Source organism: Lactuca sativa, chromosome 8, assembly GCF_002870075.4.
Source record: "Lactuca sativa cultivar Salinas chromosome 8, Lsat_Salinas_v11, whole genome shotgun sequence".
Classification (NCBI taxonomy): domain Eukaryota; kingdom Viridiplantae; phylum Streptophyta; class Magnoliopsida; order Asterales; family Asteraceae; genus Lactuca; species Lactuca sativa.
The window spans coordinates 82,726,025-82,752,407 of record NC_056630.2 but is presented as its reverse complement, the minus strand read 5'-3'; the positions used below and the strand labels follow the sequence as shown (position 1 = coordinate 82,752,407).

Genomic DNA, 26,383 nt, shown 5'->3' with positions numbered 1-26,383 from the left:
AATTAGGATTTCAGTCATTATCCTTATCTGGTTACTTAGCCACCAAGCAGCCCGTAGGATAATTCTAGAACCCTTGATTTGGACGAATTCCTAAGGCATTATCCTTAGAATTCGTCCACCCTATCCTTTAGGGTTTCCTTGCCCACCCTTGTAACAATCACATAATTACAACTCAGTCCCCTTAGTTCAATTAACTTCTTTTGACCATAAAATTAATTCTTGACCAATGTTAACTAAACAAATATGATTTCGCTTTTAATATATTATTCTTATAATATATCAATAAACCATAATAACCTCTTTCTCTATTATTCATCCAGTCAAGTTTCTTTGGTTAAGGCAACCCAAAAGGACCATGCTCTAACCGGGTCAAGTACATACCAAATATAGTTATGGACTTAGACACTAATCCAACAAATACAACATTAGGAATCAAACACTAGCCTCCTTACCAACCTCTCAACCTCAGAAAACCCTAGAAACCCTTTCATACTTCATCCTTGTGTGTTTTGACCTTGTGAAGCTTACTTTGGTGATCTGGAGCTTGGAAGAAAAAAAGAGAAGTTGGGGAAGAAGAACTTGAGTATCTTGAGCTCAAGGATCTAAGATTATCTCACCATTTGGCACTCATTGGATGTATAAAGCTTTTGATTTTCCTTATGTATGCTTGGATATAGTGTAGTGATGTTTTGGGATCTTTTTAGTCCTAAGAATAGATCTTTATGACTCAAACTCGTTTCTAGGTCTAGGGTTGCCACCCTTAGTGATATAAAAGTCCCATAAGCAGCAAAGTTTCGATCTTTAAGGCCCATTTGTGACCATGCATGAGATTTATCCTTTCCATTGAAGTTAGTTGCTATATTACAAGTTTGGGTTTATTTGGTGGGTTGCAAGCCACCAAGTAGTCGACTTTATGATTTAATGGAATAAGCATTTTTGAAGTTGATGGCTTAACAAGGTAGTACGTTGGGCATACACACCAATACACGTAACGTACAAGCCATGAAAGCTGTATGCGTAGCGTATAGAGGAGTACGCTCATCGTACTGTCAGGTTTTGGGCTTTGTCACGTTTGGGCCTCGGTTTGGGCCAATCTTTGGGCTTAGCAATTATTGGGCCGCAATCGGCCATCAGAAGTCAGATAATGGACCAAGGACATGTTTGGGTTTAATGGAATGCCCATTTGAGGAGTTGGGCCTAATTTTATTAGTGGGCTTGGAAAGATTAGACGGAATTAGGCCTAGGTTATGGTCAAAATTAGATCAGGGGGTAAAATGGTCATTTTACCCTAAGAAGGATTATTGGATTTTGACTAGGTGTTATTGTTAATGATAGTCGGGGAGTCGCGACAACAACCGATAGAGATTCCTTATCGAGAGGTTCAGCAGCCAGCTTTGTGAGGTGAGTTTTCCTCCACTAGGAACAGGTCGAAGGCACCAATGTCGGCCCATTTATGTATGTTAGAATATTCCGGACTTAGGTCCGATGTCGGGGTTAGCCCGATGTAGGTTATATGTTTCCGGACTTTGGTCCGATGTCGGGGGAATCCCGAGGAATGTTTGTATGCTTGATGTCTTCGTTATTCTTGCATGTGTTTGTTTATATGTTGCGGGCTTTGATCCGATGTCGGGGTAAGCCAGAGGAATGTTTAGCTTATATGTTATGTTTATATGTTCCGAGCTTCGGTCCGATTCCGGGGCAAGCCCGAGCAATGTTTATATGCTCATGTTATGTGTTTATGTTATATGCTTTGTTGATACGTTATATGTATACCAGACTTCGGTCCGATGTCGGGCGGGGCCCGATGCCATACTTGATGGGTTTTGGTCATAAGACATCCTATGTGCTCATACAAACCCTAATGCTTGGATCTAGGTTTCTCTATTGTACATGCTTTGAATCCAAGACTATAAACCCTAATTCTAGCATATGGAAATCGATGTTAACATATAATTAGGTTTAGGATATTACCTTGATTGTTATGTAGCAATAACAATCCCAATTCCTCCTTGAATTGACTTTGGAAGGCTTAGAGTCACTCCTCTAATGGCTTACAAACACCAAGAGCAAATGGAGAAGGTATAAAGAGAGAGGAGAGGTATAAGAATTCATCTCTAGGACCTCTTGGGAAGGCATGGACGAATTCATGAGCCTTGGGGGTCTTTATATAGGTGTAGAGATTAGGGTTTTAGTCCTTATCCTTATCTAGTTGCTTGCCCACCAAGTAACCATAAGATAAGCCTTGAAAACCCTTATCCTAGTTGAATTCTAAGGCCTTATCACCTTAATTTCGTCAACCTATTAATAAGATAATCCTTACCTTATTTTGTAACTATCACATAATTACAATTCAGCCCCTCTAGTTTAATTAATTACACTTGATCACAAAATTAATTCTTAATTAATTATTGACCAATATTAATTAAACAAATATGATTTCTCCTTTAATATATTATTCTTATAACATATTAATAAATCATAATAACCTCTCTCTTTATTTATTTCTCCAATCAAGTTGCTTTGGTGAAGGCAACCCAAAAGGACCATGCACCATCGGATCAAGTACATACCAAAATAGTTATGGACTTAGACACTAATCCAACAGGACTTCGGTCCGATTCCGGGCAAGGCCCAGTGTATGTTATTATGTGATTATGTGTATGGTGTGTGGTAGTTTTGGGAGACTCACTAAGCTTCATGCTTATAGTTTTCAGTTTTTGTTTCAAGTACTTCCGCTAGCAAGGGGAAAGGCTCGGTATGATTGCAGTGCACACACCATATGTTTAGCCTGAGATTTTTATACTCTGATATTGTTGATAGATGATATGATGTTTCGAGATACACTACTTACGTTTTATGAGATGATTTGGATGATTATGGTTTTATTTATAATTTAAAAATGAAATTTTCGGACTGTAATCTTGGGATGTTTCACAAAGATACATAGCATACAACATGATCATCGGGCCTCGCCCGGTAAGCATACAAGTACATAACACATGCAAGAGTCACGCAAACATCTAGCACCCTAACATAACATAATCGCAGGTCGGAATTGGTGCCTTCTACTTGCTAAACACAGTGAGAAAACTCACCTCGAAGTGTTGAGTCACACTCATAAATCTCTGGTTGCTGGACCGACAAATCCCGCGTTATCAATACCAATAACATCCAATTAATAATTAGATTCCAATCCATAACCACCAGTCGAAAATTTAGGGTAAAAATTACCATTTTACCCCTTACCTATTTCGGTCCAAGACTAAGGCCCAAACCTACAATCCAAAAGGCCCAATTACCAAAATAATCATCCAAGGCCCAATCATGACCCAATTTTCCAAGTTGGGCCCAAATCCCTTTCATGGGCCTTCTCCAAGAGAACCCAAAACAGACATCAGCCCAAAACTTGATGGTCCAACAAGGCCCTAAGCATCTAAGTCCAATATGGCCCAAACTGAAGCCCAAAACGCCCGAAAGCCCAACTAACTGAGTACTTGCGTGTACGCCCAACATACTCCCTCATTCAGCCAACTTTCATTTCCAGCTCTTAATCCTTTAAGTCTTTAGTCCAAAACTAAGATTTGACTTCCATGGACTGATTTATCACGTAAAGTTGCTAAGTTTATGTGCATGCATGGCTTAATGAAGCTCTTAAAGCTCAAAAGGACTTAATAGATGACTTAATGCATGCATGAGACAATAAACCCCATAAAGTTTTCACCTTTAAGCATAATGAACCCCCCAAACATCCAGATCTACAAGATCAGCTTCTAAAATGTCCTTAACCCATCAAGACCAACCAAAAGAGGACGAAGAAGCATAAAACCATAACACAAAGAGATCTAAGCAAGGAGAAGACAAGTTATGAACTTGATACCTCAAAAGACTTGCAAAATGAGTGATGATTTTGGATCTCTAAGCTTCACACTAAGTAATGCACCTTCAATTTTCTTCAATCCCTTCAAAATGAGCAAGATAAGCACCAACTTCTTCTCAAGAGCTCAAAGATACAACAATGGAGGCTAAGGGTCGAAATTTAGGGTTTTAGGCCAATGGAGGTTGGTAAAGAGGCCAACCCTAGGGACTTAAGGACATTATATATGGTGCAACAACCGTTAATTAGGGTTTTTTATCCTCCACATACGCTCAGCGTACAAGGCCTCGCACCCGCGATCAAACTCCTCCTAGTACGCTAAGCGTACCATGTGGTACGCCTCGCTTACTAACTCCAAGGGCCATTAATGCAAAACTTTAAGATATAATGGGCAAAGAGGAAACATACTCATAACAAGCGCTACAGTTTTTATTCCTTAAAATTTATGGCATGCACATGGAATCACATAGCTAACATAATTCGGGAGCTAGAAAAGAAAGGCATCTCTCCCAAAAAAGTTGTTGTGAGGAAGCAGGCTCCATTGAAGACTCTTGGAAATGCGAATTAACTGAAAATGGTGAGTTTCAGGTAGAAGTCCTTCGAAACCTGTTGAAAAAATGGGAACCGGTCGACACTAGTGGTCTCGGGTGGATGAAAGAGGTCCCCATTAAAGTAATATATTTCAATTGGAGGGCGAGAATGGGTCGCATTCCAACTACAATGGCTTTGTCTACCTGAGGAATCACTCTCCCCTCTCAAACTTATTGTCAATGTGGTGCAGACGAGGAAACATGTAACCATATTCTAGTAAAATGCTCATTCGCCAAAACATTTTGGAATGGATTTTCAAGTGGTGTAACATTCCTTAGGCGAATTTCCAAATGGTCTATGACGTGCTAGATTTGGCATCCCATTGGGGTAACAATCCTAAGAAGAAGTATCGAGTGATGGTATTTGCTATGGATCTCTATGGTGCATTTGGAATGCAATGAACGGGAGACTTTTTAATAACAAGAGGGTTTGTGTTACAAAAGTGGCCGACATCATTAAGTCTACTATGTCTCTACGGATTAAACATCGAAGTATTAACGGTGGTTTAAGATGGTCAGGTTAGATAACTCACCCTCTTATTGATTTGTAATGTTTTTGTTTTCGGTTTCATCTTTCCTTTGTACTCTCGTTTTGCCTTTTTCCTAGCAACTTGCTATGTTGGGGCCTTTTAATTCATATTCTCATTTGCTGATAAAAAAAAAGATAAATGTTTATATCCGATTTAAAAGAAGTTGGTAGGAATGATTGAACTTTATGGTTATAATTCTTAAAAGATCGGATTTAATGATGTCCATATATCACTTTAACCTTGAATAATACCACATCTTATCTGGCGTGAATCAACACTTTTCAAGTCAATAGTTTGGTATAGTTCTATTTAAAATCTAAATTATGCATAGACACAGCAATAAATACCTTAAATTATGTTTAATGTCATTAAAAAATATACATATTTTTTAATATTCAAAATAAAACGATGACATAAAAACAGAAAGTTAAGCTATAACCAAATATGACTTCAATCTACATAAATTGAATATATAAATATAATTTACGATATTAATATACAATCTATTGAAACCTACGAAGACTGTATTCTAAAATGTAAGTCGTGTATCATATGACATGTTTCTTGTGCATTGCTATATATATTAAAAAATTGGTCTCATACAGGTCAGAGAAAACTTGATACATGAATATAATTGTACGATGTGATTGACTGATTGTGAAGATCATATAAGTTTTGAAAAGGGTGATAAACCAAACCGTGTTTTAAAAAGTGAACTGTGTTTGACTTTGTCGCATGATAGAATTTGGCCACATCCATGATTCATGTCCATGTTATAAATTTTGAATCTCATCGATGCTATTAGATTAACTTTTCAGGAATCATAGAGGTATGTGATTGTGATCAAATGTGTTAGCAATCAGGATTGAAAAAAAAAAGTCTGAATTTTTGTGAATTTACACCAACAACTTCCAAAGACTTGGAACAAATTTTTAAACTCTTTATCTTTACAATGAATTATAGAGTTAGATATACAAAATATCAACTTATTTTAAATTTCATTTTACGCAATATATTTTTTATGTATTTTTTTCATTCATCGTAGGCATCATGCTTTAATTTTCTAAAACATAAATTACAAAAATAGGCTTGTATAGTAAAATTTAAGAAACTCGTTTCCATTCCTTTTATAATAGGGATGGTCCCTTAATCCTTAAACCGTCTAACTTTAATTATGGAGTATATATTTTCTAGAACGGCATTTTGAGTATAATTAAATTAAACAGGTTTTTATCATGTATTTAAATATTAACTCCATAAAAGATTTTATTGTTTATCAAAAGACTTTTAATTTAATGGTATCAAATAGTGTCCTTTATTTTTTAGGTCAAAAGTTATAAGTGAAATTAAGTGTTAGTTTATAAGTAAATTAAACGTGCCGGTTAAAAAAAATTATTGTTAAATTATTGTTTAATTCAGAATGGGCAAATATTAAAAAAAAAAAAAAAAAAAAAAAAAAAACATCTATGATAGATCAATAACTATATAAAACCAACATATTTAATTTTGGGCATATTAAAACCCTCTCATAATTTTAATACATATGAAAAACCCACTCATTAATTAAAAACCCCTTTATATCGCATATGTGACTGTATATTATGTTACCTCTATTATTTCAATTTATAAAAAAACACCTTTTATTAAATAATATTAATTACAGAAAAACATCGTCTATTATAACATCCTATACAAAAAAATATAATTTATTATAACAACAAACAACACATAAATTAAATGTTCCAAACTTTCAATTTTAGAATAGTTTTTTAGATACAGAGTTAATATATAAATTTTTCGGATTATTAATTTTTTGGAAACGGCAAACAAATTAAGTGGAGCCTACTCGCAATATTTCAACGAGCACCCTGAGTTCGAGCTCCTTTACAGGGCAAACCCAGCCCCCATAGGGATTTACAGGAAAAAATTTCTTACATGTGGCACCACAAGAAGTAGTTTAAGGGAATAAAACTCCCGATCTCACGCCCCACATGAGTATAAAACCCGGTACATCAACCCAGCTAAGCTGGACATCACTTGCTTTCGGATTATTAATTAACCTAATAATACAAACTGTGTTTTTCTAACAGTCAACAATTTACTTTTTTTTTTTTTTGAAACGGATCAACAATTTACTATCTTTCTTGACTTTATTATTTATTTATTGCTAAAGAAAATAATTATCAAATACAACTGGATATGTTGGTAATTTCCTAGGAAGAGGAAGGACAATTTGGTCAAAACAGTGGATAAAGCGAAAATTTGAAAACGGGTGGCCGTTTGAAACCCCTATAATAAAAACAACATATACATTCAAAATCTCTCCCATTTCAATAGTCCATACTCACTCAATAGCTTCAACCTAGAGAGAGAGAGAGAGAGAGAGAGAGAGAGAGAGAGAGAGTGAGATGACGGGAATGGTGATGCTAACGAGAGGAGCTGGCTGCGGTGGCACCGGTGGTGTTGATGGAAATGAAGCAACAAAAGGAGGAGGTGCTACTGAAGAAGAACAAAATCAGTTGTCGTTAGTAGCGTTGTTGGTAGCAGCTCTACGGAAATCAATGGTGGCTTGTCGTGTAGATCATGGAGACGATCAGAGCTCGGGTACAGCAGCTCTGCATCAGATGGAAATAGGATGGCCAACGAATGTTCAACATTTGACTCATGTTACTTTCGATCGGTTCCATGGATTTTTAGGGCTTCCTGTTGAATTCGAAGTTGAAATTCCCTGTCGCGTCCCTAGTGCCAGGTGAGAATTTTGTTTTTCCTTCTGAAGATTTTCATTTTTTTTTCTTATCGGATAGCTTAATTTTTGTTTAAACTTGATAAATTTGGATTTTACAACCTCATTAAATGTACAGTGTTACGGATCTAGCGCTTTAAGAGTTTGATTGATGATGAGAAAGGTGTGAATATGGTAAATGTGGAATTTAATATTTGAAAATAGCAGTAAATGCTAGATTTAAGAAACTGGAAGTTCCTTCTCTGATTAAATAAAGAGCTGATGAAAATAGGTATTCAATGTTCAATTAATTGTGCTTTTCTACAGTAAAATTTTCATATAATTTTAGTTATTTGCACTTTGCAGTTACATTCAAATTTAATTGTAAAGTTATCAAAAAAAAAAAATTAGTTTGATTTAAGTTATCATTAAATGTTGATTAAAGTTAGAAGCATCAATTCCTTTTTAAATCCAGCAATCAACACATTCCCATTTGAAGAATGCTCATTCTTATCCAATTGCGCTCCTCTTCTCTGTTCACCTTTCATTTTTGGGAAACGAACAGGATAAAGTTATTACTTTGTGATTGGAAATACGACGAGTTTGTTTGACAAAAATCACTTCTTTGCAAGATACAAAAAGACAGATTGTGTAAAAAGACTTCTCTTTCCCGGTTTCCTTCCCTCACAACCCGCAAATCCTTGTTTTCTTTTTTTTCTTTTAGTTTCAAATCCTTGTTTTCTTTGTTTTCTTTTAATGGAGCTCCTCACTTGATCTATCACGCCTGATCTTTCTGATTATTATGTTGTTTTCCAGTGTCAGCGTGTTCGGTGTATCAGCAGAATCAATGCAATGTTGTTATGATTCAAGAGGCAACAGTGTCCCGACAATTCTGTTGCTGATGCAGGAAAGGTTGTATGCACAAGGAGGTCTAAAGGTATGTATATAGTAATTCAGTTTTTTTAACCAACCATTCATTGTCAAGATTAAAGATGAGAATTGATTTTTTTTTTATTTGTTATAATAGGCAGAAGGAATATTTCGTATAAATGCTGAAAACAGCAAAGAAGAGGAAGTACGTGATCAGCTGAACAGAGGCATGGTGCCTGAAGACATTGAGGTTCATTGTCTTGCAGGTTTAATTAAAGCCTGGTTTAGAGAGCTACCATGTGGTGTTCTTGATGGGCTTTCTCCTGAACAAGTACTGCAGTGTAATACAGAAGACGAGTGTTGTGAGCTTCTCAAACATCTGAAACCAACAGAAACTGCACTTCTCAACTGGGCAGTTGATCTTATGTCTGATGTTGTTGAGCAGGAAGAATTTAATAAAATGAATGCCAGAAATATTGCCATGGTTTTTGCTCCCAACATGACTCAGGTAAGTACATGTAAATCCTTTTCATTTCATGTCCTTTCTTACTACATTATTTATTTATAAATCAAGTACCATCCATATGTGTACGTTTTGAATTATTTGGCTTGGTTGGAAGGACTAAATATTAAATTGATACGATTGATTAATCAAACCTAACATTTCGCATGCTCGCTTTTTATTATTAAAAATTATATTCAATGATTCATTTATTATTATTTTTTTGGGGGGATCAGATGTCGGATCCATTGACAGCCCTAATGCACGCAGTACAAGTGATGAACCTGCTGAAAACCCTAATCACGAAAACACTGCGAGAGCGAGAGCGAGAGTGTGAAGAAAGCAGCAGCAGCTCAACCACAACCACAGATGGAGAATACTCACCCATGTCATGCCGATCCCACAGTCGAACAGACGAGATGGAAACCAGCTGTGAAATGAGAAGACAGCCATCATCAGAAGATGGAGAAGATGAAGATGATGTGGAATCACTGAGTGAGATAGAAGAAAGTTTCTTGAAACGATTGATGGAGAATGAAAATGCAAAAGACTGTTTCAAGAATGAATTGGGGAATTTAGTGAAAGGGAGGAGGACTAGTCCGACGAGTGGATTTGAATTCCAGGAGGAATCGTCTTCGTCTGTGATGAGTATGACTGATGGATATGTGTCGGGTGTGAGTGAGGCGGAGGTCATGAATAAGGTTGAAGAGAAGTGAGATTTTAGGGTATGCATGAATATTCTTATTTGTGTAAATTAATTAATTTAGTAGAAGTTGTGGTATGTATGATTTGGATTGTAATGTTTGTTTCAGACTTGACTTGTTTGTGGTTCAGCTGGGGGCTGAACATGTTTTGTGGAGGTCTTGTAGCAGCTATAGATTTGTAATTTTTTTGAATTTTGGTTGGTTACCCATAAAGGGGGATGGATAATCAAGTAGTTGTAATTGCTTTTATTGATTTGAGAGTAACGAACAACCTTCTAATTTGTCTTGTTCCATGAAATAAAATATGATTATTATTTTAATAAGTTTTGCATCACGAATACTCTCTATATAGTATATACCCAAGTTTAAATAATATTCAGATCTATAAAATTTTTGAAATTATCAAACAAGTGTTGGGCTGTAGTGTTGGCATGCACAAAGAACAGCCCGAGCCATTTAGACCAATTGCACAACATGTCTAATTAGTTTATTTTTCTATTTTAATTCTACCACGTCCTGTTCTTTTTCTGCATTTTGACAAATTTATTGGTTTGCTTATAAACAATTCGATAAGTCATCAATCATTTTAGATAAAGTGGAATTTACACAAATACCTAAATAAGTACCCAACAATAGATGATGGTTGAAAAGTTCCACATCATCCAATTTTAATATCCAAGTTTGATTATCAACACCCTAGTCGGTTCAAACTTTCCAACATATTTCAAAAGTGATGGTTAGAAGCTGTTTGATAGCCTCCAAATGGAAACATTTGAATTGGTCAACATTCAATACATCCATCTTATGAACAACCTATGCTCTGAACAGTAAAGGAACCCTACCTTCTCTTAATCATTAAGATGTAATTATTGAGCATTAAATGGTTCAGTTTTATCAGATAACCACTTCTTCACGACTCACGAGTTGCAACTTTGCAAATTAATACATACACAGGCTGCAGTTTCCATTCCTTTGCTGCCTAAATCACTTGCATGGGGCATAAACTTCTTTAAAAAAAAAAAGACATACAATGGGAATTGCCAGATGGTTCTGATCCTATTCGATGAAATACCCTTCCACAATGAGAGAGAAGCATGGGGACGAAAAGCAATAACAGAGAAAACAAAGCCATATAATGTTTTTTTTAATTATTAGTTATTTATAAAAAGCAAAAAGTAGCGGACAAAAAGGTGTTGGTGGGTCAACCTGACCCGTTTTGACCAATATAAAGCTTTCCCATTTTGCCACCCTACTAATATTTTTACGAGATTGAAGATTACGCTCATTCAAATGATCTTAATAAACCAAAACTTATATATAGAGATAATAAACAAGTTTCCATAATTATGTACGATTGTAAAGAAAGGATTATCAGCTGTTAATCAAACATATATAAAAGGGAGCATAACAGTTAGTGTCTCTTTCAATTTGTTTCACATGTGAAAAAGACATACCTTGCAAGCATTACCAGCCAACTGTTGAAATAGTCAAAAACAGGATCATGATTGACTTTGTGATAGAATGCTTTGAAAAAGGACCTGAAGATACACCTTGGATTCACTCAGAATCATGTAACACTTAAAACTGTGCTTCACCTGTAAAAAAGAGCCTAAATGGTTTATCAGCACTCTATTAAATATGATTGAATTTATCATCATTATGCTACATATTAAATAATTTTCATTTAGATAATTCACATATATTGCCATTTAATATTTTCATTCAAAACATTTATCAAATAGTCAATTTTCATACTACAATAACTCCAGACACAGGGGTAGAACAGTCATTACTATCATCTGCTGTTCACTCAACACACAAAATAACAGCAATGTACATTTACAGACAGCACTAAAAAAAAGAGAACGAAAAAATAGTCGAGCATTCCTAAAATTATATTTCTACTACATGGTTGACCATCCAAAGTCTTATTTCAATCTTTGAAATATATATATCAAGTAGAGGGCAGAAGAGGTAAAAAATTATCAGTTATTTGTGAGGAATAAGAAAAACAGTGAAAATCGCTGCTTACATCAAAAGCAATAATCATGGAAAGGAGATAAAAGTTATCAGGTATCTATGAGGAAACAAATAAGATTGCAAACCATTATGACTACAATTAATGGATCATAAAATGGCTGAATTTAATCATATCAGATGTTTTTTAAGATAACAATTCAACCATATTGACATAAAGTAAGAGTTGAGAGTTTTCAAAAGTTTTTAGCAATCAAAGTAGATATGCTGGTAAACCTAATCAAGAAATAGACCTAAAAGTAAAATAGGTAAATAAAATTGGCAAAAGAATATTGAAGCAGTTGACAAGTTTACAACCTGTTTGGAGTTTTCATGCGGAAGCAGAACCAAAGAAAGTAGATTCTTCATTTATGGAGAAGCTGATGATCAAATCAGTTATGGGTTTTAGAGGAGTAAGGTTACTTACACTGCAAGGTGCAAAGAATGTTGTTTGTAGATAGATAGATAAAAGAATGAATATATTGAAAGTCAATGACTAAATGAATTTAATAATATGTTACACAATTACAGATTACAAAGGCACACAGATTAAGAAAAGTAATACAATAGTGTCAGGGATTTGTTTCACTACAAGTGTCAAGTGGGAGAGAGTGAATATCCACATCAGTAAATCTTGTTTTGTTTGTTGTCTCTTTTAAGTTGAACCTTCAACTTCTTACCACCTAACTGGTATCCATTCATTGTATTAATTGCAGATTGTGCAGCATTTGGGGACTCATAACTCACAAAACCTGCTCACATGTCACGTCATAAATAAATAAATAAATAAATAATTAGAGACAAAAAGTATTTGCAACCCTTCCCAATGGAATTTAGATTAAAGTTTGTTCATATCATATCATACCAAAGCACTTGCTGACACCCGTTGACTTGTCAACAAAAACTTTGGAACTCAAAACTCTTCCAAATGATTGAAACGCATTTGCAAGCTCTTCATCCCCAAATTCTTGAGGGATGTGATAAATAAATAGATTAGCACCAGGTGGACCTGCAACATGGTCAGTAAAAATGAGTTTTGGGGAATGTTAAAAGAAAAATGAAGTGAGAGTTGACTTGATTGATATACATAAAAGATGTTTAACTAAAACTACCTTCAACATGGTCAGCAGAAACAGTTGAAGAAGTTGCAGCATGATTCTTGGAAACATCTGGTGGTAGAGGACTGGAAGGCCCACTGAAAGGCCTCAATCCCCCGGGGTAGGCCACAGGATACTGAAGCCTAGGAGGCATAGCTTGATAAGCAGAGCCCATGTAACCACCAGTTGGGGGACCCACTCCCACTCCCACATAGTTCCTTGGAGAGCCTCCACGATATGCATTTGCTTGATTTGGAGATAGACTGGCGAAAGGTGGCTGCATGAGCCCATAAGTTCCAGTAGCCTACTTACAAAATCAACTCTTAATCACATATACTCTCAATGCCAAATGCCAAAAATAGCAACAAAACAAGCACAAATGAAATAAAACCTGGTACCCATAACCATTGTATGGTGACATATAACCCATTGGAAGTGCTCCAAATAAAGACGGATGCTGTGTTGGGTCAATATTTGCTAAAGACTGAGCTTTCTGAGCTTTTCTAGCTTGCCTTTCCTTTTCAGTGTCTGCCCATTTAACAACCAAAGGGACAGTTGAACCCTAATACACAACAACAAAATACAAAATTAAACTACATAAACCACATGGTAATATTTCCTGCAATTTACCCAAATACAAACCTCCATCTTGTGTTTTCCATTTAGGCCCTCTATAGCAGCAACAGCTTGTTCTTTTGTCTCATACTTCACAAAAGCACAGCCTGCCATAATTCATAATTGTGAAAACCAAACCCCAAAAGTGTGTTACAGAATCAAAGGCCAGAAAAATATCATAATCATATTCATATGTACCTTTGCTTGTTTGTTGAGAACCTCTAAGAATTTGCAAGTCTTTCAGGGTTCCATATTGTGAAAATAATTCTGAAACTTCACCTTCGGAGACATTCTTAGGAAGCATACCGATGAAAAGCTTGTGTTCTTTAGCAAAAGGTAAATAAATATAAATAAAAAACTAGCCAGACAAATTAGTATTAGATAATTGAATAACAATCTGCAATAAATTAAACAAAAAGCATGGCATACCTAGCCGTTCCAACTCGCCATCAGCATATTTCACTTGCAGTGGACTAGATGCCTGATGTATAACAAAGGACAAACCTCACCAAATCAAGAAATGGAACATCAATATCATATTATTGTAATTGTTTATGTTGATAAAATGTCATTATTGAAATCAATAGCATATCACATAGTAATAGTGTATATATCTTTTGAAATAATTATTGTTGTGCCTTGCAAGAGAAATCAAATAGGCAACTTTAAATGAGTGTCTCAAAGCAAGGATGATGTCTTGTAAAGCAAGTTGCTCCAGTACGTTTATTTTGACTATGGGAACTTTACTGAACTTTATGTTTTAGTTTTTTGTAACAAGAAAAGCAAATGTAATCAAAGCCCCTTTCAGTTGAGGAAACCATGCATTTGAGTACACACATATGTAAGAAACAAGTTACATTAACGTGAAATTTCACTCCTATGCATATACAATTCTCTTCTTGGATTTGCATTTTACCTCACCATCAGTACAGTAGTGTCTCATGAATTTTCACTTTATCTCAATGTAGATCTCAACTTTTTTCCTTCAATCTAATGAAAGTTGCAACATTTGTTTTAGCATGAATTTTAATTAATATGTTGACTATTAGTTCAGAATACCATTTGATAATGACAAAAGAAAATACAAATTAGCATCACGAGTCTGTAACAAAGCAATGACCAAGTACGCAATTTAAAGTAAAAAATATTTCAAGAAAAACTTCGCAATTTCATAAGACATCCTAAAAATAGAAATGGTTACAATTTCCATGATATCCCAAGATAGAAAAAGGTTGTGATTTTCATGTAATGGAGGGATTACGAAACAGTTCTTTTTCATTCAACTTTCCACCAACCAGGTGGATTCTCGCAATGCATTATATGAACTTCTTTACCAACTGTGATAAAAATAAAATCAACTTGAACAATGAAGATAAAGATCTGAAGAGATTATTACCCCAGGCAGGGTTTTCTTATTATGAAACCCATCCACGGCCTTGTCTGCTTCCTCCCTAGACGGACATATAACAAAGCAACAACCTGACAACAACAGCCAATTAGGGTTTCAATCAAAAAACTTGTCAATGAGTCAACACAAATCTCGGTAAAGTAAAATTCAAATAAAAAACGAATTATAAACAACAACGTGAATCACGCAATGTGATCCGGAAGTAACATTGACGAAAAACGCGAAAATGAGCAGAGATTCAATGGAGCGAAAGAGTAAGAGATTCGGTAAAAGAAGTTAACCTCGAGAAGCTCGCGTGGCCTTGTCTTTGATGATGTTGACTTCGTCCACAAGAGCAAGCTCTTTGAACATTGCTATAAGTTGTGCCTCCGTCATATGCTTCGGAACTTGGCCGACGAACAGCTTCACACTATCGTCGCTGTGTTTTCGCGGCATGTGACCTTCCTCCATTAATGCCGTTTCTTTCTCTCTCTCTTCCTCTCGGTGATCTCGAACTTTCTCTGTCTATAACTTTCTCTCTCTACTCTTGAGAGTCTTCGCTGTTTAGAGTCCTGTTTGGGGAAAATGGGTAAAACTTTCTAGGAAAGAGAAATATATACATTTGACCCGTCAACAATAGCACAAATATTCTTTTAGCCCCATACTAACTATTTATTCATTTTTACCCCATGTAGATTTGAGACTTGAGAGCAATTGCCATCAGGGGTCGGTTTTTTGGTTTTCATTTTATCGGTTTTTTTATATTTTAAATCTAATAATAACCAAACCAAATAAAATTTGGTTTAATCGGTTTCGGTTTGTTCAGTTACCATTTCTTTTGTTCGGTTAATCAGTTAAATCGAATAAAATCTCGCACGTAAAAATAAATACTAAACTAAAAGAAAAAAAATTTACTAAATTATTACCAAATAAAGAAAATACACTAATATATAATATATTATGTTTAAACCCGTGGAAATAAAATAGAATTATAATTTTGATTTTGATTGTCTAATAAAAAAAAGATATCAAAGTTTAGAAAAAATGAAGAATAGTGATATTGTAATTAACATGAATCTGAATTGCTCTTGCATATTTGAATGCATATTCGATTTTGCCTATTCAAACAAATGTTAATTCATTTTTTTTGTCTGTTTTTTTGTAAACATATGTATCAAACACTTTTCAACTTAGGGGCAATATGGTCTTTTTTGGAGTAAATGAAGTGGAGAAGGGTAAAATGGTTGTTTTAAAACTTGTATAACAATTGTGAAGTATAAGCACATACAATTCTATAAGATACATATATAGCATTGAATCTGATTTACCCAACCCCTCTTTCTCACTCAACATATAATTTGTACATGTTGCTGACTGCCTAACACCTTCATCTCCTGCATACTTATTATTTACACTACAAGACTCCATATTCCACCAATCATAATGCTTCTTAATCGCCTCACAAGGATCCAAATAACCCTTCTGACTTGAAGCTATATAATCTTCCCACCCCTGATCACCATAATCAGATTCTTATTTTGTAATAATGTTAGTGTCCTTAACTTCTACCGATTTGCTATTGGTCACTCCACCAACAGGATATGATGATTTTAATGACATTAGATATGAACTTTCGGCCTTATTCATGCATATAGAAGACATCTCATAACATAAATTCACCATCCACCCTTCTATCACATCTTTATCAGAGCCTGCATTACATGATCTTCCAACGATATCTACAAAAGTTGTCATGTGTTTTGATGATCTAGGCAACTAACTCTGATCATTACAAGCTGCTGCTGTAGCATAATCTACAACCTGACCAATGACATAACAAGTAAATATTCAGAAATCTAAACTAATTAAAAAAAAAATTGTCCAGGTCTTTTATAAATGTACAAAAAATATATCTTACTTTCAGACCATCTGGTGAAGAACTGTGGTTGTTCAAGTGTTGATCTATTGGTGATGGCAATGTACTTCCTGACCGTTTATGCAAATATTGGGTAACACCAACAATTTTCTGAACTCTATTCCTGAAATAAATAAACGGAGAAATAATTGTTGTATATTGTTCTATTATAATGAGTTAAAAGTGAAAATGAAAGCTATACTCTCAAATACTTAATATTCACTTGTTTTAGCCATTCTTCTTTCTTGCATATAAGAACATCCTATGTGCTCATACAAACCCTAATGCTTGGATCTAGGTTTCTCTATTGTACATGCAAGTTATCCAAGACTATAAACCCTAATTCTAGCATGCAAGTAATCATATTAACATAAGAATGGGTTTAAGTTATTACCTTGATTGTTATGTAGCAATAACAATCCTAAATCCTTCTTGTATTGACTTTAGAAAGCTTAGAGTCACAAATGTCACTCCTCTAATGGTTCACAAACACCAAGAGCAAGAGGATGAAGAGGAGAGAGGATGGAGCTGCCCAATACGTGTACTAACCCTAGAAGAGGAGTTCCCCACGTTTTTGAGCCTTAAGGGTTCTATATATAGTGAAGCTATTAGGGTTATCTAACAAGGAAACCCTGATTTGGATGCTTAAGCCCTAAGCAACCCATGGACTCCTTTTATTAAGGGCCTTGGACGATTTCTCATGGGTTTCCCCATAGAATTCGTCCAACCTTATAATATAAGGCAATCCATGGCCCAATTGTAATTATCTTATAATTACAATTCTAGTCCCTTAAGTTTAATTAATCTCTTTTAGTCACAAAACTAATTACCAATTAATTCTTTGACTAATATTAATTAACTAATATGATTTCTCCTTTAATATATGATTCTCATAATATATTAATAAATCATATTTAATCCTTTCTCTCCATAATTCATCCTATCAAGTTGCTTTGGTGAAGGCAACCCAAAAGGACCATGCACCATTGGGTCAAGTACATACCAAAATAGTTATGGACTTAGACACTAATCCAACAGTCTCCCACTTGCACCATCGCATTGGGGCGCCCTCTTCCCTACGGCTCAGAGCATCGGCTACAACATTAGCCTTGCTCGGGTGGTACAGGATCTCACAATCATAATCCTTGACCACATCCAACCACCCCCTCTGGCGCATATTCAGGTTGGGCTGATCCATCAAATACTTCAAGCTCTTGTGGTCCGTGTATATCGTACACCGAACCCCATACAGATAATGTCGACAGATCTTGAGGGCGAACACTACCGCTCCCAGTTCCAAATCATGAGTGGGATACCTCGACTCATGAGGCTTAAGCTGCCTCGATGCATATGCTATCACATGCCCCCTCTGCATAAGCACCGCTCCCAATCTGGATATCGATGCATCACAATATACCACAAAATCCTCCATCCCATCCGGAAGAGCTAATACTGGGGCTTCGCATAATTTCTGGCGAAGAGTCTCGAACGAGGTCTACTGCTCCGGACCCTAAGAAAACGCAGCACCCTTCTGGGTCAACTTGGTGAGTGGCATGGTGATTTTGGAGAAATCCTTAATAAATCTCCGATAATAGTCGGCCAAACCCAGAAAGCTCCTGATCTCGGTGGGTGATCTCGGCACCTCCCACCTCATGACCGCCTCAATCTTGGACGGATCGACCAATATCCCATTCTGGTTAATGAGATGCCCCAAAAACTGAACCTCTCGTAGCCAGAACTCACGTTTGGAGAACTTGGCATAAAGCCTCTTCGTTCTCGGAACTCCGAGGATCTCCCTCAAATGATCCTCATGCTGCTCTCTAGATCTCGAATACACCAATATGTCGTCAATGAACACGATCACTGAGCGATCCAACATCGGTCCGCACACTCTGTTCATGAGATCCATGAACACCGCTGGTGCGTTGGTGAGTCCGAAAGGCATCACCACAAACTCGTAATGCCCATAACGAGTCCGAAATGCTGTCTTCTGGACGTCCTCATCTCGCACCCTCACCTGATGATACCCAGACCTCAAATCGATCTTGGAGAACCAAGATGCTCCCTGCAACTAATCAAACAAATCATCGATCCTTGGCAACAGGTAACGGTTCTTGACCGTTAGCTTGTTCAACTCCCGATAATCAATGCACATCCGGTGTGAACCATCATTCTTCTTGAAAAAAAGAATAGACGCCCCCCATGGCGAACTACTCGGCCTGATAAACCCCTTCCCCAGCAGCTCCTGGAGCTGCGAGGATAACTCCTGCATCTCCGGAGGCGTGAGGCGATAAGGCGCCTTGGCGATAGGCGCAACTCCCAGAACCAATTCAATACCGAACTCTACTTGCCTCTTCGGGGGCACACCCGGCAACTCCTCTAGAAACACATCCAGAAACTCACGCACTATCGGGACCTCATCCACTGACTTCGGTCTCTCTGAATCAACCCTCAAATCCATCACATATGCCACAAATCCCTTACAGCCCTGCTGTAGACTCTGTCTTGCTCTGGCGGCCGAGCAAAATGCTGACCCCGTACGAGTACCCTTGTCGTACACCGTAAGAACTCCCCCACTAGGGTCTCGGATCGTATCCAATTGACGCTTGCAGTCTATCACAGCCCCATATCGGCTCAACCAATCCATACCCACTATAACACACACGTCCCCCATCGCGATCAAAACCAGATCTATCGGAAACTCCACACCGAAGATCTCAAGGACACATCCTTGAATCACATATGAAGCATACACTGCTCGCTCATCAGCTATGGAAACTCGCAGAGGCCGATCCAACGCCTCTCGGCGGATACTAATGTGCTAACTAAATGCTACGGAAACAAACGAACAACTTGCACCCAAGTCAAATAATACCAAAGCAGACACATAACTCACAAGAAAAGTACCTACGCACATCATCATATAAGGATAAAAACTCAACTCAAATAAAAGATGAATAGAGAATACATACCAGCCACAACATTGGGCGCCGCACGGACCTCCTCCGCAGTCAACTGAAATGCTCTCCCATGAGCCTTCGGGGCCTCGGCCTTCACCGGCCGAACCTCGGTAGCCCTAGCAACAGGCGCAGATCCCTGCGTTGACCCCTGAAGAAGCTGAGGGCACTCGGCCTTCCGATGGCCGGTCTAGTTGCAATGAAAGCAAACCGAAATCCCTTGGGGCAATCCCTCACGATACGCCCCTCCTTCCCGCACTTGTAGCATACTCCAGCCCTACACGACCCCTCGTGACTCTTACCGCACTTCCCATAAGTACGACCCTTCACGCCCCCAGATCTCGAATCAGCGGGTCTAGCCCGCTTGGCTGCCGGCTGAGACTGAGTCGGTCGTCGATCCGCCCTCTGTGACTCGACCTCCTCCCTGGCCTGAGTCTCCAACTCAATCTCCCTCTTCTGGGAATTTGCCTGGAGCTCAGCAAATGTCTGGTAAGTCGAGTTCACCATGAACTCCCGAATATCTCTCCTCAGAACACTCAGATAACGGATCATACGAGCCTGCTCAGAAGACACCTGCTCAGGGAAAAACATCGCGCTCTCATGAAACTTCCTGGTGATCACTGCCACAGAATCAGTACCCTGTTTGAGGGTCAAGAACTCCTTAATCAACCGTTCCCCCTCCACCGGGGGAACATACTCCTCTCTGAACATAGCGGTGAACCTCTCCCAGGTCACCTCGGAAATCTTAGCAAAGTGAAGTTTGCCGTCACGAACTTCCACCAATCCTTCGCTCCCAAGCGGAGCTGGTTCAGGGAGAACCGAACCCTTAAGTTCTCTGGACAAGAACACGTATAGAAACATCCCTCGATGTCAAAGATCCATCTCATAGCGGCAATCAGGTCCTGCGTCCCGTCGAACTCTGGTGGCTTCGTGTTGCTGAACTCCCGAAACAACAACGAGTCACCTCCCTGAGGTCTGGCAGCAGCAACTGCAGCAGTAGTTGCAGCTGAAGCAGCCTCAGTGAGCGCTGCATACCGTTCATCAAAAGTCTCAATCAATGTGGTCTTGATGTCCCCAAACATCTCAGGAATCTCAGCTCGGATGCCAGCAGCCACCTCCTCGTGAATCAATCGACGGATCTCCTCGTCGCTGACACCACTGCTCTCAGGTGTGTGTCGAGTCCCAATCATGATGCCTCTGAAATACAACAAAAATTATCAGAGACTCGATCAAGCATACTCATACTCGATGACGCAACCCTACTCATCCTCCGTTGTCCAAAAGATTCTTACTTGGAATGCCCATTGATCCGGTGTCTTCAGTAGTATGGGCCCAATACTACTGACCACATCGCATCAGCATTCACTCCAAGTCCTCCTCCTTGGATCGTGGATTACAAGTACTCTATTCTCATGATCTCCTAACTGCTATCTACTCGCTCTCAAAGTATCTCAGCAGCAGAAATCTCCTAGGCTAAGGCATCACAAATCAGGTCACTCTAGTCCTAATATGTATACCTAGCCTACTCTATCATGTATAATGTAACATAACATATCTCATAACACATAATGTAAGGGTACTTTTAGGGATTCACCATTCGGGCGTTGGCTGATCGTACACACAGATCTACTCTGTTTGTCTCAAAACTCTTTTTAATATTTTCAAAATTTTGACTTCATTATCAAAATTTTCCTCAAATCCTCAGTTTGAGTTCAGATACGCCCGAAGATGCATCCGAATCCATCAAACCAAGGCTCTGATACCAACTTGTAACAACGTAAAATTTGAACAATTTCTCACTTTTGAAAAACCATAAAATATCATTCACAATCATTTTAAAAACATTGTTTCAACATTGTATCGGTACAAAACCCCAAGATCAGAATATGTAAACTCCAATGTGCATGTCTACGAATCATGTCGGCACCTTCCCGCGCTCATCACTGGTACCTGAAACACGTAACACAACAACTGTAAGCATAAATGCTTAGTGAGTTCCCCAAAATACCGCGTACAACACATACGCCACTCGAGGCTATAATATGACCCTCCGGTCGATGTATCTCAGCAGGACCCTCCAGTCTCGTAGCTCGTTGGACCCTCTGGTCCGATCATAGCTCGTTGGGCCCTCCGACCCGGTCTGTATCGTTGGACCCTTCGGTCCGGTCTATAATATCATACAACATACATATAACACATAGCACATAATCTCATACATAACACATAAGACCCTCTAGTCCACACATAATACCACTCTAGGTAACGTATAGTGAGAAGACTCACCTCGGTGTCTCGGTAAGTCTTTGACTCGGTAGATATGTGATCTAGCCTCCGCCTAATCACATAAAGTAAATACTCTCATAAATACAACTATACTCAACCCTAAAAGTCAACAAAGTCAACAGTCAAACTTTGACCCGACTCGTCGAGTGCACTAGGCTGACTCAGTGAGTCTACACGTGTCCACTGACTCTCTTAGTTCCTCTCTTGGCACGTCGAGTACTTCCCCTGAATCGACGAATCACACCTGGCATGAATCGTGGGGCCACCCTGACTCAACTCGCCGAGTCTCAAGAACAACTCGACGAGTTCCGCCTTGAACTCCAGCCCCCTAACTCTCCCTGACTCACCGAGTTATTCCCCAACTCGGCAAGTCTACTCACTAAGTGCTTTACGGGAAACCCTCATCCTACTCGCCGAGTCTGTTCTTCGGACTCGGCGAGTTCATGCCATGCACAAACTCCATAGGCCTCCTGAGGTCAGATCTGTTCCATACATTCATAGATCTGGCCTTCCCAAACATGATAATCACGTAAAGTTCAGACCTTGACACTCATATAACATCTAAATGGTCTAACTTGGTGATTTAGCCCCAAAAATGACATCCCAAGCTCATGGCTCCCAAAATGACTCATAAAGCTCCAAGGGTTAAGGTGTCTGGACCTCTTTGGGTCTAGATCCAGAACATAGACTCGAGAAGGGACCAAATGCTCCACTTATCCAACCTCTAAAAGGGTTAGAAAACCCTAACACTAAGAATCAACACCAAAACTGAAGAAGGTCCGAGCAAAATACCTCAATATGATCTCTATGAACTCAGAAATCACCCAAATCGCACCTCCTTCAGCCTCCTCTTGCCTTGGTCACCTCCTTCTTGCAAAAATACCAACAAAAGGATCAAGAATGGCCTCTCCTTCCTCACAAACGCTCTAGATCTCTTAGGGTTTATCTCTGGGGGTTGGTGGCCGCAAATGATGGCCCTAAGGGCCTTTAAATAGGTCTTAAACCCTGGAAATTAGGGTTTCATTAAACAGCATGGACTCGCCGAGTCCACTCATGAACTCGCCGAGTCCAGCTGTGAACTCGGATACGAATCCGCGACCATACTCGGCGAGTTTAGACACCAACTCGCCGAGTCTCCTCACAACTTCCAAAAATAAAAGAATAAAATATATTACCTGGGAATCCGGATGTTACACATCTATTTTTGCAAAAAGAATAAAAAAGGTAAGTAAAAAAACCTAAAACAACTAAAAAAACTCTTTTTCAATGTAAAGACATCATTTTGGTTCGTCTCAATTCAAAATTAAATTCATAAATCTGCAATTAAAAAACATCATAAACAGCTAATCAAACAAATAAGCAACTTGCAGTCTAAATAAGCATTCCAGCTCCATGTTTGGAAGATTCAATCCCACATCTAAATAAGCAAACTACAGTCCGGTAACATATCAGTACCCTTTCAATATAGGTCATGTACAACACTCAATCGACTATCATCAATTGGATGGGATTCTTATTAGTTACTACCACCTCTACTTAAAAGTAATTGTAACATCCTGTTTCGGATTGTCCGTGATTAGGGTTCGTGAGCCGCAAGTCGGGCATGAGGAGGTCGCGGGTTGCAGCGAGTTGCCAAAGTGTAGGGCATCTCATCACCTGTCCGTAGATATGAGGATCTTTGGAATCTGAAGATATATCAAAGAAGCTATGATAGTTTGGAAGTTATGGCAAGCTAGGTCCTTATTGATAAATGGGGTGGCATCGGGTACGCTGGGCGTAAGTATGGTTACGCTTAGCGTACCTATGAGCGTGGAATGGACGCGAGGACGACCTAGTACATTAGGCGTACCAGAGGGTACGCTAGGCGTACTAGGCGCTGAAGGAAAACTCTAATTCAAGTAGTATCCCTATTTAAAGAATGAGATGGTCTCATTTCTGGCCACCTTCCTCGGTCAATAAACCCTCTCAAACCCTAATACCCGTTCTTGAGCTTGTGGGTGGCTATGTTGAGCTTATATGTGTTATTGTGGGCTCTTTGGAGTTAAGAAGGAGCATGGAAGAGAATGGAGTTGAAGTCCAGGCCTTGGATCTGAGCTTTCTTGGGGCTAGAGCATCATTTGAAGGTAAAAAGCTCAAAGCTTTCCCATTCTTTTGATCTATGCTTAATATGGTCCATTTTTAGGGTTTTATGTCCCAAGATTTGAAGTTTGTGAGTTGGTGAACTCCAGAGCTTAATAACCTGTCCTTTTAAGTGTTTTTAGTGGTGAGGAACCATAAAAATGAGATCTTGATCATGAGAATCAACCTATGCATGAGCTATGTGCATTTTAGGTTAAGAAAGTAAGAGTTCCATGTGTTGTGTCCTTATTAGCCATTCTAGGGCCTAAAGTCGTTAACTTTATGGAGTAAGAGATGTTAGGAAGTCCAGATCTAAGAGATGAGTTAAGGTCTTAATGAATTAAGACCCAGAAACTTGAATAAGCAAAACTGAGAGTACGCGCAACGTAATTCCAGTACGCCCCGCGTACTGGGTTGAGGTCCCCGATCAGTTTCATGCACGCTTGAGTACGCTAAGCGTACTAAGGAGGTACGCCCCGCGTAATCTCTCTGTACGCTTTTGGGTTAGGCTTTATTGTTGGGCCTTAAGTTTTGGACCGAATCTTTGGGCCTGTGTATTTGAGACTTTGAGCAGAGAAATAATATAATTATGCCCTGGGCCCTTGGGTTGGGTTTGTCATGTAGGTTGAGGTTTGAGAAGCCCATTTATTACTGGGCCTTGGTGGGCCCAATGGGTTTAGGGCATTAATGGGCTGGTAGGTGGTCTATCTTTAGACCCAATAAGTGAGAGGTTGGACTTAGCTCCTAATTGAGATAATTGTGGGTTTGGCACAGAGTTAGAGGCCGGTGCGTAGCAGCAGTGTTTATAGGAGTTATTCTTCACCCGAGGTGAGTCTTCTCATTATACTTTACCTAGAGTGGTAATTAGAGTTATGTGACAGAGTAGTTTGTATGCCATTTATATGATGTGATACACTACATTATTTTCTATGTGATTTATGCTATGCATGTTTCAGAGTTTACAAAGTTAGGACCGGGAGGTCCACAGAGTTAGGACCAGAGGGTCCACAAAGTTATGGGACTGGAGGGTCCCACTGAGACATATTGACTAGAGGGTCAAGCAGATTTATAGCCTCGAGTGGCTAATATGTGTTGTATGTGGTATTTTGGGGAACTCACTAAGCTTCGTGCTTACCGTGTTATGTGTTATATGTTTCAAGTTTTCTTCTCAGGATCGCGGGACGGCACCGGCTTGATTGTACACACACCAGAGAAAGAGTTAGGAGGATCCTGGATTAATAATGGAGTTGTGTTTTGTAATTGAATAAAAAGAGATTTTTTATACGATATGTTATGAAGAGTATGCATTTTAAAAATGAAAAACAGTTTTAAATTTTCACATCGTTACAGTAATTATCAAACAGGACCAATTAAAACCATAAAGAGAAGAAAACCTCATAAATTGGATGCAAGTACTAATCGTAGTAGCCTCTCATACAGATACCCTTCAAAGCAAAACCAATCTACCCTAATCCAAGGCCATCATTGGCAACATGGCTTAGCTTAAGCTTATTCTCCATGGTTACAAAATTAGATGCTTTGAGTTTGACCTTAAAGGTAAAAAAGGAACAAAATTAGAAATTTTAGCCTATCGCAACAACTAAAAAGAGGGCACAAAAACGATTTGGACAAAAACCTTAATAAACCATTCCTAAGGTGTTTATTTTGTCACCTCGATGCTGACTCTTTAGGCCTTTCAGTAATCAAAATGAATGTTTCAGTAGATAGTCTACGCTTGATCAAATAAAAATTAGGGTTTTTAAGAAAAAGACTTACATTCCTTACATGTGTATATAGTTGTCATCATCCACATCTGCAACCCTAATATAATCAAGCAACTAAAGAAGTTTTACATAAAGCCAATATATAACCCTAAAGAAGTTTTGCTTAAATGACATAAAAAATTCAGCTTTGCCTCATGACTCAAAGGGAAATCCGCAATTGAAAACTGTGAAATTTGAGCATTCATAGTACATATATGATTGAGAGTTGAATAATCATACAAATTCATAAGTTTTGGAGCCAAACCCGAGTGTTACTTCCTCCAATCTCTCCTATTTAGCTAACCCTCCATCCAAGATACTTAATCGACATCATCCATTAATTGGATTCGAACCTGATATGTCTTAAATCAACCTTCAAACATAAAATTAAACAACTTACAAGATCAAGTATACCATCGGAAGTTGAAATCAAAGAACAC

The 26,383-nt window shown here is 38.3% G+C and overlaps 2 protein-coding genes across 2 annotated transcripts; one reads left to right on the top strand and one right to left on the bottom strand.

Moving 5' to 3' along the window:
- Positions 1-7,327: 7,327 nt before the first annotated feature.
- Positions 7,328-10,073, top strand: LOC111897867 (rho GTPase-activating protein 2). The gene is made up of 4 exons (XM_023893807.3): positions 7,328-7,743; positions 8,533-8,653; positions 8,744-9,094; positions 9,325-10,073. Exons 1-4 carry the CDS (start codon positions 7,403-7,405, stop codon positions 9,802-9,804), a joined length of 1,293 nt encoding a protein of 430 aa, XP_023749575.1. The 5' UTR covers positions 7,328-7,402; the 3' UTR covers positions 9,805-10,073.
- Positions 10,074-12,272: 2,199 nt separating this feature from the next.
- LOC111897864 (RNA-binding protein BRN1) lies at positions 12,273-15,487 on the bottom strand. The gene is made up of 9 exons (XM_023893805.3): positions 15,210-15,487; positions 14,917-14,999; positions 13,950-14,001; positions 13,719-13,844; positions 13,548-13,627; positions 13,297-13,467; positions 12,921-13,209; positions 12,674-12,817; positions 12,273-12,560 (listed from the first exon to the last, which is right to left on the bottom strand). Exons 1-9 carry the CDS (start codon positions 15,376-15,378, stop codon positions 12,433-12,435), a joined length of 1,242 nt encoding a protein of 413 aa, XP_023749573.1. The 5' UTR covers positions 15,379-15,487; the 3' UTR covers positions 12,273-12,432.
- Between the last annotated feature and the right edge of the window lie 10,896 nt (positions 15,488-26,383).